At 32.1% G+C, this 14,174-nt stretch overlaps 3 protein-coding genes across 4 annotated transcripts; 2 read left to right on the top strand and 1 right to left on the bottom strand.

Moving 5' to 3' along the window:
* Positions 1 to 1,701: 1,701 nt before the first annotated feature.
* LOC128674097 (V-type proton ATPase subunit D) lies at positions 1,702 to 7,624 on the bottom strand. 2 transcript variants are annotated; one of them, XM_053752432.2, is made up of 7 exons: positions 7,468 to 7,624; positions 7,238 to 7,355; positions 6,805 to 6,952; positions 5,277 to 5,492; positions 4,937 to 5,067; positions 3,642 to 3,772; positions 1,702 to 2,540 (listed from the first exon to the last, which is right to left on the bottom strand). In XM_053752432.2, the coding sequence occupies exons 1-6, from the start codon at positions 7,506 to 7,508 to the stop codon at positions 3,686 to 3,688; spliced, it is 741 nt and encodes a 246-aa protein (XP_053608407.1). In that variant the 5' UTR covers positions 7,509 to 7,624; the 3' UTR covers positions 1,702 to 2,540; positions 3,642 to 3,685. The 2 variants fall into 2 exon arrangements, with proteins under 2 accessions (XP_053608407.1, XP_053608406.1); XM_053752431.1 differs by lacking the exon at positions 3,642 to 3,772 and having other exon boundaries at positions 7,468 to 7,623.
* A 294-nt stretch (positions 7,625 to 7,918) lies between these two features.
* Positions 7,919 to 11,147, top strand: LOC128674096 (zinc finger protein 43-like). The gene is made up of 4 exons (XM_053752430.1): positions 7,919 to 8,207; positions 8,284 to 8,684; positions 9,106 to 9,569; positions 9,839 to 11,147. Exons 1-4 carry the CDS (start codon positions 8,073 to 8,075, stop codon positions 10,078 to 10,080), a joined length of 1,242 nt encoding a protein of 413 aa, XP_053608405.1. The 5' UTR covers positions 7,919 to 8,072; the 3' UTR covers positions 10,081 to 11,147.
* Positions 11,148 to 11,555: 408 nt separating this feature from the next.
* Positions 11,556 to 14,111, top strand: LOC128674102 (heme transporter hrg1-B-like). The gene is made up of 3 exons (XM_053752438.2): positions 11,556 to 11,862; positions 12,514 to 12,687; positions 12,936 to 14,111. Exons 1-3 carry the CDS (start codon positions 11,739 to 11,741, stop codon positions 13,091 to 13,093), a joined length of 456 nt encoding a protein of 151 aa, XP_053608413.1. The 5' UTR covers positions 11,556 to 11,738; the 3' UTR covers positions 13,094 to 14,111.
* The last annotated feature ends 63 nt before the right edge of the window (positions 14,112 to 14,174 follow it).

The following is a 14,174-nucleotide window of genomic DNA, read 5'->3' as shown; positions in this document are numbered from 1 at the left end:
CACTTTCACACATGAATTTCTCAAAAGCACAATATAGACATGAGATACCGTAGGTCAGGTCGACACGGCTCATCTTCGAAGGTCTCCACCGCAAGTTACGATAGCTACAGGTCAGCGGAATTCGAAAATGCGAAAAAATATAGAAAAATTAAGTCTGGTTTGAAAAAGTCTATTCCTGCTGCAATAGTCCTCTGGGCCTTCCACAAACTGCCGGCGCGCAATGGTCTGACTTCTCGCAGAGTTATCAACTTCTTGAAGAAACATTACAAAGTGGTAGACGACCCAAGAAAAACAGGCATATCTATAGGCAACATGTTGAGGTGCGCCGTCGAGTTCGGCCTGCTGCAGAAAAAAGGTAACAGATATTTTCTAACCGAGAACCGTCGTTAGGATATCAAGTCAAATGTCTTGAGTTAGCAAGAGGTTTAGTGCATGCTTACTTTTGTTGTTGACCCGTTTTTTAAACGTATCCAATATGTATGTACCTACTGGTGTGAATAAATCCGTTGAACAAAAAATGCATTTTAAACATTTTAAATTTTAATATTGCTTACTAATAAGTTTTCCTCGCCTCGCTTCCGTGTGTCAAGAGGTTAACTTTGAACAGGCATAGGTACTTCTTTCTAGTATTAATGAATGTGTTATACTTATCTTCTAAACCAAAGGCTGAATAAGTCACTAATTTGTGGACACAATAGCGACTTAAAGAAGAAGAAAAGTTTAGGCGCTCTTCCTAATTTTCAAGTTACGGTCGGTGCGCGGTGGTTTATCGCTCTGGTAGGGCCACACAAGAACTTATATAATCTAACGATTCGTAAATATTCACTTTCTATTTAAATGAAGAACCATTTAATGTAAGTATACAAAAAATCAAACTTTTCATAATAACTAAGAACTAGAGCGCAGATTGTACGCACGAAGACTAGCGCGCAGAAAGACTTAGAACACAGAAAAATATTCTAAGCTACTATAACCGTGTCATGAAAAAGTTCCTGTGAAGACCTAATATCTGAATGATTTGATTTTAAACCACGTAAACGACAAGCTCTAACAGCGACTGATCAAGAGTTCTGACAGCCCTAGGCTAATTATGATGATGCGCCCTTAAATCAGGGATTTTTACATTCGCAGATAATTTTATATAGTTGAACTTTTAGTGTTTTGTCTGTCCAATTGAAATAAGGGTACATAGGTACAATGATATTAAATCATTAGTGCATGTGAATGTATGATTTCAGCAAACCCTGTTCCTCGCGCCCGAGGCTGCAGCCTAATTAGCCTAAGGGTTAATAATGCCCTGGCCCAATAAGAAAAATCGAAAGACTCAAGTTATGTACACTACTAAACCGAACTTTGTCCTTGTAACTGTAGGAATCATATTTATACTTTGTAAAATATAACTTTCATCACTATATTTGATGTTATGAGTATTGTAAAATCTGGATCTTTTTTCATTGATCTTATAGTTATTTTGTCACTGTAACAGGATAATAAAATTTGAATTGAAAATAATAATAATAATAAAAAATCTGGAATCGAGCGGGAAATAAAGATCGACGAGACCCTTTGACAGATGTCACATAGTATGAAATTAATACATGTCTCCGTCGCTCACTTCGAATGTATGGTTTCATCCTGCTGTCACATGAAAGTTACATTTTACAAAGATAAATATATTTTTTTTATAAAAGAAACCCAATATTGTTCAATAATAATATTTTTACTATACGCTTCACAAACTTGTATTTACATGATTGCTTACTTAAATACGTTATACAATCAAACAACAATTCAAAAACAAATACTTATTGGGTGTACTTATAATGACGTCTGGCTTATTACATTCGTAAAAGCAGTGTCTATTCAACAGATGTTGGAATGCTTGCATATGACACCTAAAAAGAGAACACTTCTCTATACATATATATTTTTTTCATTGAAATGTGGTAACAGGATTGATTCAAGCGTTGATACGACAACCGTATGTATAAAGAATACTGCAAAATTGTACAGTTGAAACAATAATAATTTATATATTATATAATAATCATAAAAGTTAAATTTGCAATAAACAGCAGTACAACATGATTATACTGGACTCAAAACTGATCGAATAACAGACGATATGTGGCTAAAAATCTTGAGTCAGATTATAGAGGGACAATTAAAGATTTTTTTTAATAAACGTGTAGGCCACATTACGTCGTTTTATGTTCGTAGACATTGGAAACTGTAAATATTAACAATCTAAAGCCTTATCCACACTTACGCTTATCAATAAATCTGATTAATACCGGCCTAAAATATGTATGCCAAAAATTCCGGTTAAACATACAATTTTTAGGTCAAATTTTGTTTTAACGGCGCCTGAATATAACAGAGCTAGGTAAATGTGCGTGGTATTGCACTTGGCTGTCTAAGACTACGTTGTACGGACGAACAAACTTTTAAAAAAGGACATCGTCTTCTTGTTCGTTTAGCAGGTTTAATTGGGCTTCGTCGCGTACATCCTTTCCCAATCTCAAACGCTCCTGTCGCTTCTGTTGAAAGAAAAAGAAAATATTTTTTTAATAATGATTATTTAGTATGTCACTGACAACCGTTTTGTTGCTGGATAATATAATGAGAGCCATGGTTGAACCCGCTATAGCATTGAATAAGCTATTGTAAAACGCCATTTTAAAGAGTTTCAAGCCGCAGAAATAAAGCCAACACGAATAATTCATGCTCTATTATTAAATGTAGTGTAAATCGTGTGTAAAAAATTCACCTGTCTTTGTTTTGTATTCGTTTGTTATTAGTGATAATGGTGACATAAATTACGAAATTTATGATTATGAATATATGATTATAGCTACTTTTAAGTTTAGATTATACTATAAGATAAGTATAAGAGTAAAAAAAGAATAACTTTTTTAATACTATAAGCCCTGGGGATCGCACTTTCGCAAGGAGAATATTTTGTAGGAATGCTTCGCGCGATGTCATAATTCGACGGTCACATCATATCGAACGAATTATTTAATTTTAATAAGTGCTTTAGTTCGCTAAGAAAATATTTGACTATTTTTCAAAAGGTGCAATAATTAAAACCTATTCGCGCTAGGAAGAATTTTTCGTTGTAGCTCGAAGTTTTTGGGACAAACTGAAGCTTCGGGTTAGCGCGATAGTGCGACCATAGAGTCACGGCCACAAACCACAGACGTAACAACAACTACAAATAAAAATGTAAGTGCGTTATTGCGAAGTGTTAATGAACAGTGCACAATGAGTGTAAACCATTTTTATATCGACTATTATATTGTTATTTAACACGGAGTTCCTTCGATTCGTATGAAGAATATTTTTTATATCACTGAAAACATATAAATACACGTCATACACAATAGATGAGACTAATAACAAAACCAATTTCCCATAACCAGAACCGCACGACATACTAAGGTCTATGCACACTGCGTTTCTAAAAGTCTACAGAATCGTTAGAAGATGCGAACAAAATAGATACAAAAAAGTTGCGGTGTGCCTAGCCCTTACTAAAGACGCCAAATCACGCAAAACAATCCGCTTAATGTTATCGCCCGTCAATGTCCAATCACCCATGATAACAAACCCGTCACCACACAAACCGACGCCTATACCTTCCTGATGGTATATCATTTACTACGGGGTGGCATGCGATATCTTAGAAGAGAAGGTCTTCGTCCCCTTCATCGAGAAGGTTAGTGATGCCGCGCACTTCTAAGCCGGCGGCAAGGATTTCGGCCCTTTTCTGCAATGATAACAAGGCCGGTCAGCCGTGCTGTTTGCGCTTTTAAGGCAATTTTGCCCTGCGTCCCAAGAGATTTTACAATTGATATACACACCGCTTTTCTATAAGGTAAGGTGAAGCATGTCTATACTGTACGACATCGTGACTTTATTAAAAGTTCTTGAAAGAAAAGTTAAAATAAAAATAGATCGAATAGGTATGTATTCGTTTCGTATTTCGACTCTCGTCATACAGGTGTTCTGGGACGGAAGCCTTCATTACTGCTGTTTCAATGATATCACCACAGTGTGTACTAGAATAAGGTACAAATACTCTAGCAATAAATAAATTCCCTGGAAAAAATCCGCCATACTGATTTGGCCTGACTTTTGATTTCTTTAATTATTTTTCTTAATTTTTTTTCTATTACAGTGACATGCCACATTAATTTATCCTCTGGTAGTCGGTACTTTAGTACTTGCCAAAATATAATGGTTTAGAGTTTTTTAGTTTACAAAGTTATTGCGATGACGGTAAGTTTTAAGCAAGTTTTAAGTTTTGCTACCACAAGTCGCGATAATCACTACGAAATAATAAAAAAACAACTGTACGATGTAACTGTAACGATGGGAAAGTATTGTAGCTGCAAATCTTCAGCTTTGAATAAGTCGAGTGAATTTGGCATTTACATCTATTCCATATAATAAATATTATTTTATATATACTAATCTCTCGTATCTTTCCCTTATTTGAAGTATGATGCAAAATTTTCTCAGCAATTATATAACACAAAATTCATGTAATTCTGTCACAACTAGTTATTAACATATATTTGTATCTTCAAAATATTGCTTACATATAAAAAGTGATGTTAATATAGTGCAAATAAATTAAAACTGTGAAATGTAAATAGCATACAATTTAAAAAGTGTAAATGAACTGGTAAAGTTACTTAAAATCTTTTCCACGATATTATATTCTGTCACTTTTATGTTGTTCTCATGCCATTCATTACACTGTATTTACTCAATTAAAATTACTTTATACATTTAATACATAACACCGGAATAATTTGTTAGTCAAACATGTTAGTTAAGAAATTAGTATGTTACATACAAGTCTAGCCAGCTGATTGCTGGAAATGCCATGTACCATGTATATTCTGTTATTATAGTAAGCACTCACCGCTTCCGCCTTTTCCTTGATGACCTTCTTCTTGTCCTGGATCTTCTTCAGCCGGTAGAACTCCTCACGTTCTAGCTCGTCCAACTCAGAGATGATGTAAGCCAGAGTGCGCTCCAAACGGGGGATAATCACTGGAAATGAATATCCAAAATAAACGTTATCTACATCTCTCTCTTCGTCTCATCTGAGTGCTTTCTTCGTTTTTTTACGTACTAATACAGATAGGTGGAAATATTGAAATGTTTTTTTTTTTAAGTATAAAGGTTTATTTTTACGCTGTGAGAGACAAACATAAATAGGGCACTCTCTTAACTTTTACTAAGATATGTCATAATCTCACCGTGCTCAATAGCGTTGACACGTCTGTTGGTGATCTTGATGACCTCGTCCAGTGTGATGAAGGAGGTTTGCAGCGAGGCGAGCTCCACAAGCAGTTTGACAGCCCTCTGGAAGTTCTTCTTGAGCTTGGCTAGCTGTTGGCCACCACGGGCCAGACCCGCCAACTCATATGTGTCCGAGCCATCTTGATACGACTCGAAGATTGGGAGTGTGACACCTGGTCAATAAAAGTAATAACATTTCTCTTTCGACAGATTAAGTAATTTTTTTATGTATAATGTGTTTTATCAGCCAAACTGAAGTGGGATTGGGCTGGACATGTTTGCCGTATGCCGAAGGGCCCGACTGTGTGCCAGAGGGGCGTAGGGTCGAGGATGATTTCCTGCGGGGTGGCAATAAACTGCAATCAATAGAGATTCTTAAAAGAAAGAAGGACTGAAAAGAACAGGCTTTTTAGAATCATCTAATATTATAAAGATATGAAAATTAGTTAGTTTGTTTCCTCTTCATCTTAAAAAAAAACAATCCCAGAAAAACACTGTTTCCGTAGGAAATTCACAGGGGCGAAACCACAAGCAAAAGGTAGTTTTTTTTTTCTTCTAATTTTTTGACAAGGCAGCCTCATGGGGATCTCTAATATAAACTTATCTAGCTTTTATAATGCTTGTCCACAAGATCAAAATGGATTTAGCCACCTGTGATAATGGACTGCTCAACACTATGTTCAACAAAACATTACACATGGGCACTTTGACTAAAAATCTATTGCATAGGGCAGAATATCAACCACATTCCAGCAAGACATGTATCAAGTCTTCCTCCTTGTTAGACACAGTACACAAATCTGACCAAGTCACGCACATCATAAGAAAGAACTTGTTTACGAGAATGTGGCCTGACCTCACCCTAAATGCAGAGATAAGGAGTTGCCTAGAAAGGCTAGCATAGTCAAACCAAGGCACCAAAGTTGGTGACTTTTGCATTGTCCTGTACCAAATACCTTTTGACTCCGAACACCTGTCAAAATATTGTTGCCATCTCTGAATACAATATCTATTTACAGTAAAAAGGTATAATATATAAAGGTAAATAATAAACATTTCCTTAGATATCCATTCTCAAGCATCAAGAAAATATATTATATGTACACAACAATATTTGACAAGCTTGTATTTGAAGAAAATTCCCCATGTATTCAAGTTGTTTACTATAACATATACCATTCCAATAGAAATAAGTTATTAGTAATTTGATATGCTAAGGCATAGCATATCAAATTACTAGTTAATGATAACTCATGAAAACTGCCACCTTGTTGTTAATATAAAAAAGTATTTATTATTTATATTGTGGATGCCATCAGATGATGATCAGCCAATTAACATAAAAAAACAGTGAACATTTAAAAAAATGTGAACTCATTACAAAAAAAATGTGTGCAGCGATAAAAATATTTAATTATTAAAGTTACATTCTATACAAACACAAGTTCTATACATAGCCAAATACAGTTCCTGTAAATTACTCACCGGCAACATTGTCCCTCTTGGAACGGATCTTGATCTGAGCCTTCGTCACATTCTGCAGCACCACTTGATTGAAATCTCCTGTTGTAAACTTTGCTTCTGCCAGGGAAAATGCAGCCTCTTTCATCACTTCACCCATAAGGGTTTTTGTCTATGACATAAATATTTACTTTAGGTTCTATGTAAATAATAATAACAATGTGAAATATCTTTGAAAGACATTATTATGTCAGAATTTGTAAATGCAAAATAAAATTAAACATTCTCTAATGAATAGGCTAGGCACCTAAGGTTTTTTTAAGCAGTTTAAATAAAATAGGTATAATAAAATCTTATAATGTACTCTTAGAGTTTTGATAAGAAACACAGAAGCTTAAAAGTGGAATTATTGAACACTTTTTATGTAAACTTAACATCTCACTGATAGAAATCTTACCTCAATAATTTTGCTCAATATCATACGGAATCTGACTTGCAAAGCATCAGCCTTCTTTTTCAGTAGACCGTGACCTTTGACTGCACCGGCCAAGCGGCCCTTTATCAACATCTGGGCCCTAAAAACCAAAAAATAATGTTTATAAAATTGAACCCACCCTTGGTGGATATGTCGAAGACATTGCGATGAGACAACAACAAAAATTAGTTGAAGTAAAAGTTTATACTCACCCCCGAGAAGGGAAAATCGCTAGTTTGTCTTTTCCAGACATTTTATTCTAATATAACTTTTGCGTTTTATCCCTATTCAGGATTTTCAGGCTCACGATCCCAATCACCTGATGACAGAAGTAAATGATAAAAACCTTTGTCTATGGTTAGTCTTGTGATCTCAATCGTTAAGACAGCATGCCAAGCAGCATGTGGTTTTGTCGAAATTTCACATTTGAATTTGTATCTCTGTAGAAAACTAGAAATATAACTATACTATCTAACTATAAATATAGTACATAAGTTCTATAAAAAATATATATAATAAACTTGGTAAAAACCAACGATAGTTTGCGTGGCTAATTTTTAATAACCATCGACAATTTTTGAGGATTTGACTCTAAGAAATTAAACTGTCAATAGTGTCAGTGTCTACTTATGTCAATGTTAATCACTTGAAATGTAAATGTCACAATATTATTGTCACCGTTGTCACAAAAAACAAACAACACGAAATCGCGAAATCAAAAGAAGAAAACTAGAGAAAAATCTGTGTCATAAACTGTTGAGTTGATTATTTACTTTAGGCTTAATACTTTATTAAATGCCATTCACAATGCATTGAAATGAGCTCATTAGATGACTCAAATAGTTCTCTTTGCCGAATTTGTTTGGATGAAGGTGCAACACTTGCAATATTTAATTCTGAAGGAAACGAAGGCAGTATTTATAGTAAAATAACTAAATGTGTCAATTTAAAGGTAAGGTAGAATCATATAGGAATTTTATATGAATTCACAACTAATTTTAAATCATTCAAACTTGTAAATTTCGCAGGTAGAAGATGTGGATGGATATCCTCGATTTATTTGTGAAAAGTGCAAAAACACGTTGGAAACTGTGTGCAACTTTATAGACACATTTATAGAGTCGTCTAAAATTATAGAAGCTGGATTGTTGAAAAGTATTAAACATGAAATTGTTACACAATTTGAATTATACAGTGATTTTGATTATTCTGATGTAGATGTCAAACTCAAAGAGGAGACAAATTTTAAAGACACTGAACTTGAATCAAAGTTAGTGGAACCATTGGTTTTAAGAATAAAGAGAGAAAGTTGTGTGACTAAAAAAAACCTTAAAAATAAAAATGGTAAAAGTAGACCTAAAAATAAAACAAATAGAATTGGATCCTCTATGCTAGAAGGAGAATTTAAATGGGATGGTGAAAACTGGAGGTAATTCTAGAAATATTTGATGTTTTGCAATTTAGAAGGACAAATTTATAATAATTATAACTGTACATGATATTGATCGTAAAAATTTGTATATTTAAAAACTTGTTTTTGTTTCACTTAACTCTTACTGTTTTCATGTATCATAATTTATCAAAATCTTCACAATGGTATGAGTAACAAATTACTACTTACACATTAGTAAGATAATGTTGTCAAAGTACTTATTCCATCTAGCATCATACATAATGTTAAAGGAAATTTAAGTATTTACTTATTGATTGTTTACAAATGTAAACATTGATTTGCTTATACCCACATAAATGTATATGTATAAATATAAAAATAATGAATGTAACCAGACATTTAATTTTTATATTAATACAGTGTATGCACTACAAAGAATAAAAAAATGTAATTGCAGCTTACATTCAAACCACACAACATTGAAGACACCTTTAAAAAGGGCAACAAAATTCCCATCTAAGCCGAAAAAAAAAGAAAAAAAAGTGAAGGTCCCAAAACCCAAGCCAGAACTATCAAAGCTATGTGATATTTGTGGAGAAATATTTGAGAATCCAAATCAAGTAACATGTCATAAACGCAAAAAACATGAAACACAGTCTGTGCAATGTCCAAAATGCCCAAGAAAATGTGTATCAAAGTATTATCTCAACCGTCATCTGAAAAGAAAACATGAGAGCACTAGAGATTTTATTTGCTCACTGTGTGGCAAACAATTTGTCTTTAAAGCAGAACTTTCAGGTCATCATAAATCTGTTCATGAAAAACATTTAAAACCAAAAAAAAATTTTAAATGCAAAATTTGTGATAAGACTTTCAAATGTCAAAAATCTGTAGTAGTTCATGAAAGATCAGTCCACACAGGTAATTTCTTACTTTTATGTAACACTAGCTATTGCCCACAGCTCCACTTGTTGTATTTATAAATATTTTTATATGTTATTTTATTATAAGCACTTTTTTGCAACTCTTGGCTCTTTATCTGGATTCTGTCTTTCTATGAAACATTTCAGTACCTAACTTGCCTAATATAAAAGGCGGACTTAAACTCATAGCTATCTATCTTCATACTTGCAATTTTCTGTGTTATGTAATTTAATTTTTATTTAAATTAAACATTATATTTATTTCAGGTGAAAGACCAGCAGTATGCTCTGTTTGTCAATCTACTTTTTATCATGAAGAATATTTGAGGGAACACATGAGGCTTCACACTGGTGAAACTCCATTCAAATGCCCAATATGTGGACGAGGATATGCACAAAGTGGCAATATGAAGAGTCACCTCCGAAATCACAGGGTCGCTGATATACCTCCAGATGTCCTCAGTAAAATAAGACCAAGTTATATAAAGTTTTTAAAAGACTATCGGTAGATTTTTTTTCAATTAAAATAATAAACAAAATTTAGGACTTGAGATATTTTGATCTCATTGTCTAAATTTTGTTAAAAAAGTTTCTGACATAATTTCTAATTTTTGTGTCAAAAACTGAGGATGATATAATACAAATTGATTTTATTGATTTATAAGTTTAATGATACTTGTACTATAGAAATGCTACAATTTAGGTGGCAATTAAAAACAAGCAATACCATCTGTTTCTACAGATCTGTTTTGTTATTTATGAATACCTGTTAAAGACATAATTTTTATTGGTTTTAATGTAGATTGTCAGGTGCTTAGACAAGTTGAATGGTTGGACCAAAGTGTGTGTATTTTTGTTAATGTAATTGATGTTAGTTTTCTTTTTTTTTTCTTTAAGTTAATATCTATATGTCATTAGTATATCTATTTTTTTATAAATTATCTTGTTTCAAATGATAGTGCAATACCACTTCAATACAAATAGTAATTATTATATCATTTATATCAATGTTAGCTTAGTAATTAAGAATATGTTATGTTTTGATTCTAATAGTTTATGTAAAAAAAAGAAAACTTATTTGTATGTACATCGAATTTGTTACAAACTTGCAGTTAAGTTGTAATTGATAAGTCAGATGCTACTTCACACTGGGGCTACCAGTGTATCTAATTTTTTAGCATTTTAGTGGAAAAAAGAAAGAAAACATAAAAGAGATAGAAAAACATATATAATATTCTTTGGCTCAGTGTGCATTTAAAACAGCACACCGAGTTATCCTACAGGAACCTTTATGACGCGATAATAGCGGCGAATTGCAATTAATTTGGGTAGGTTGATGTGCTGTTGACTGTACTATGTAGGAAAATATATTTTAATTTTGCCCTTGACCTTACTGTTACTACCTTTTTAGTAAGAGAATGGTGTATGAAGAAATTACACAATTTATTCTTACATCATAACGAAAAGTTGTCAAATTAATATAAATAAGACTGCTGTCCACTTGGCTCCATTGATGTACAATATATTTATCATTACTGATTTAGATAACAATTTTCAATAAACTCTGAAGTACCTATTAAAGGAAATTTTTAATAGTAAATAACTACCAACATGAAAAACTAGCTTTTGCCAGTACTTTGTGGATATCGTTTTCCTTTGGGGACCTTCCTAGGCTTTCTAAGAATTCCCGGAACTCTGAAAGTTTCATATGGAGAAATTTTGGAGAACGAGAACTTCCTGCAACACACACATACATGGATTTACCGAGTACCTATTTTCCCTTCTTCCCAAAATCACGACGCAAACCCAGTTTTTGATGGGGCCTTTTATTGGGAATAAACAGAAAAAACGATCTATAGGTTAGTAGGTAGGTAACTGTTAGTTACAACACTAAATGCATGCCTCTGTGCAATATAAAAGTATTTTTTTATTTGGCAACATTGATCTAATTACGTCGTTTGACAGTTGACAGTAACAAACTGCTGTCAAAGTCAAAAATATTTGGAATTCGTTTCGGTGTCGATTTTTGCTTTGTTGTGATTTTATTCAATCAACAATACCTAGTTTTGTTTTCGTACTTGTATTCGAGAATTTACAGTTTCGCTAGCGATAGTGGTAATGGATGAATTTTATCTAATGTAAAGACAATTCCAAGGTACCAGCAAAAATGCTAGCTACAAAAATTCATATTGCCTTGAGCGCAATTGGTATTGCTTTAGGAATATCTGCATTTATATGTTTTTGCATTGTTTATGCTAATATTGAAGCTGGAATGTGGGCGCTCATGTCCGGTGAGTTCCATGATGTTACTTTTAAAATATACCTATAGTGTTAAACATCTTCATATTAAATTGTTTCATATTTTTAAAACCTTCTATTGACTTTCTTAAGATTTTGGTGTTTTATTTGCATTCTAAGATTATTTTTAAGTTTGTGCATGTGCAGCTTGTTAATTGCTATCACTTTCTATTCCTTGAAAATAACATTCATACTTAATTTATCAAAAATAACTTATTATTATTAGTTTAGATGGAAGGAAATTAGATGAATAATTTTACCTAACCGCAGAGGTCTGCTAAACTCTCAACACACTCCGCATTAACTCAACTCCAGAAAATGTTGAAGAATTGTTAATGAAAAATATGGGTCACTCACATGTAATTAACAAAGAAAAAGTTAATTAAACTTTAGTATAAATAGTTTCAATCTACTACTTTACATATTTTGAAAAAGGTCTACTACTAGACTGAAACTATAGTCAACTTTGCTGTTGATAATCACATGTGTGTGACTCATATATTTCATATATAATGACTATTTTTCATATTTGTTTTAATCTAATTAAAGAATCCCATTACTGAATGTATTATCTGATTTTCTAGCATTACCTATGTTATATAAGTAAGCATATATTTTTTATAAAGATAATTATGTTGGTACAGGTATAAATGCCGGTTTATCCTTGCTGCTGCATTGCCACTATCTGAAGGAATCACTTCATGCCAACTTTTCACGGAGAGCTCTCCATTACATTGGATCTATTGGAGTTATTGGATTTGTATCTGGCTTGGCGTTATCAATATTCTATGTGTTTCTAGAAATTTATTACAATGCCGGTATGTGTTTACCATCACCATATTTTTTAACTATAATATAAAAACAACATATTTAGATAATGTCTGCTATTATTGATAAAGTTTCATGAAGCTAAGGTCAATAGGGTTGTGATAAGTATTTGTTGTTTTTACGATTTATAAATTCTTGAAGACACTATTTAATAATTTTATTAACTCTGTATTTAAACCAATTTAAATAAAAACTTACCTTATTTCTTTCTAAGTGTAATTAAATAATTTGCTTTTAGATGTACTGCCTATACAAACGAGCATTGTGATCAAGATGGTCTGGTCTTTTATGATGACCAAGTGGGGATTCTTGCTTTACTGGACCACAAGGAAGTACCTCAAGACTTATAATGACCAGCAACTCTTCTCTGAAAATCCCAACATTGAAGATACATAGTTTGTTTATGGTATGTTTTCTTTTCTGTTTTTTTAAAAATAGAATTAAAAGTTTAATTGATATGATTGCTCCTTCACTGAATTACGAATTTATATATGCTTGTTTAACATTATTATAAAAATAAGTTTAGTATTATGGGTTTATATATAAATATTGGTTTATTATAATTATGATAGACAAAGATCTCTTTACTTAATTCTAGGTAAATATTCATTTCCATTTAACTTATATTTCTTTGCCAGTAACTTATAAAGTTATACAAGTATAATAATATATTCTATTTCATGATTATTCTAATGATGTTTATATGATTACGTAACGAGTCCTTTTTCTAAAGTTCAGGTCCCAACTACCCTGTTCACATACATGTAAAAAAATTACATTTATTATGGAATTATGCATGGATTTTTATTATCCTTATAATTTAGTCAAGTCGACATGCCGAGAAGAAAAAAATATCTATATATCTATATATTATTATACTATATATACTTATCTATATATTATTAGTATTTAGTTTAAAACCAGAAAAAATGTTAAACCATCATTTGCATAATAATGACTGAATAGGTGTGCTTTGTTTAACTTTTGCTCTAATAGTTTATGTAGTGTAGTTTAGTGCTTTTGAAATACGTAAGAAAATATAAAGTTATTAGATAGGTCAACAAATTTTCTAATAAACAACAAATAGTATAAATACTGAACGTATGCAACTGTATATGGTTGGTATGAACTAATTGTGATGATTATGTCTAACATAAATTCTATTATTATTTAATCATGTTAATTAAAAACAAAAGTAAGTATATAAATTTATATTTTAATAATAATTTAAAAATAAAAATCTGGCAAAAATACTAACCTCTCTGGCAAAAGTACGTGGGTTGTATGGTAGGTACCTTCATGAAGTTAAAGATAATATTTATGTATAAAGGTAGTAACTACTGATGTAATGAAAATATTTTATTATAGTTATTTTGTAAAAATGTTTGTAAAAATAAAGCTTGATAGATAAATAGCGAATCTTTAAATTAATTAAATCCCAGTAGAGTATTCAGTATATGTGCGCCTGCGCATCCCG

The sequence above is a fragment of the Plodia interpunctella genome, chromosome 12 (assembly GCF_027563975.2).
Source record: "Plodia interpunctella isolate USDA-ARS_2022_Savannah chromosome 12, ilPloInte3.2, whole genome shotgun sequence".
Lineage (NCBI taxonomy): Eukaryota > Metazoa > Arthropoda > Insecta > Lepidoptera > Pyralidae > Plodia > Plodia interpunctella.
The sequence above is the reverse complement of the archived record's forward strand: the minus strand, read 5'-3'. Positions and strand labels throughout refer to the sequence as shown.

What these genes read in the sequence shown, in the direction of transcription:
- LOC128674102 (XM_053752438.2), top strand. Translation starts at nt 11,739, where the DNA reads ATGCTAGCTACAAAAATTCATATTGCCTTGAGCGCAATTGGTATTGCT. An exon ending in AATGTGGGCGCTCATGTCCG is followed by an intron (nt 11,863 to 12,513) that starts GTGAGTTCCATG and finishes ATGTTGGTACAG; the next exon opens with GTATAAATGCCGGTTTATCC. An exon ending in AGAAATTTATTACAATGCCG is followed by an intron (nt 12,688 to 12,935) that starts GTATGTGTTTAC and finishes ATTTGCTTTTAG; the next exon opens with ATGTACTGCCTATACAAACG.
- LOC128674096 (XM_053752430.1), top strand. Translation starts at nt 8,073, where the DNA reads ATGAGCTCATTAGATGACTCAAATAGTTCTCTTTGCCGAATTTGTTTG. An exon ending in CTAAATGTGTCAATTTAAAG is followed by an intron (nt 8,208 to 8,283) that starts GTAAGGTAGAAT and finishes TAAATTTCGCAG; the next exon opens with GTAGAAGATGTGGATGGATA. An exon ending in TGAAAGATCAGTCCACACAG is followed by an intron (nt 9,570 to 9,838) that starts GTAATTTCTTAC and finishes TATTTATTTCAG; the next exon opens with GTGAAAGACCAGCAGTATGC.
- LOC128674097 (XM_053752431.1), bottom strand. Translation starts at nt 7,508, where the DNA reads ATGTCTGGAAAAGACAAACTAGCGATTTTCCCTTCTCGGGG. An exon ending in GCGATTTTCCCTTCTCGGGG is followed by an intron (nt 7,356 to 7,467) that starts GTGAGTATAAAC and finishes TTTGGTTTTTAG; the next exon opens with GGCCCAGATGTTGATAAAGG. An exon ending in TATTGAGCAAAATTATTGAG is followed by an intron (nt 6,953 to 7,237) that starts GTAAGATTTCTA and finishes TTTATGTCATAG; the next exon opens with ACAAAAACCCTTATGGGTGA.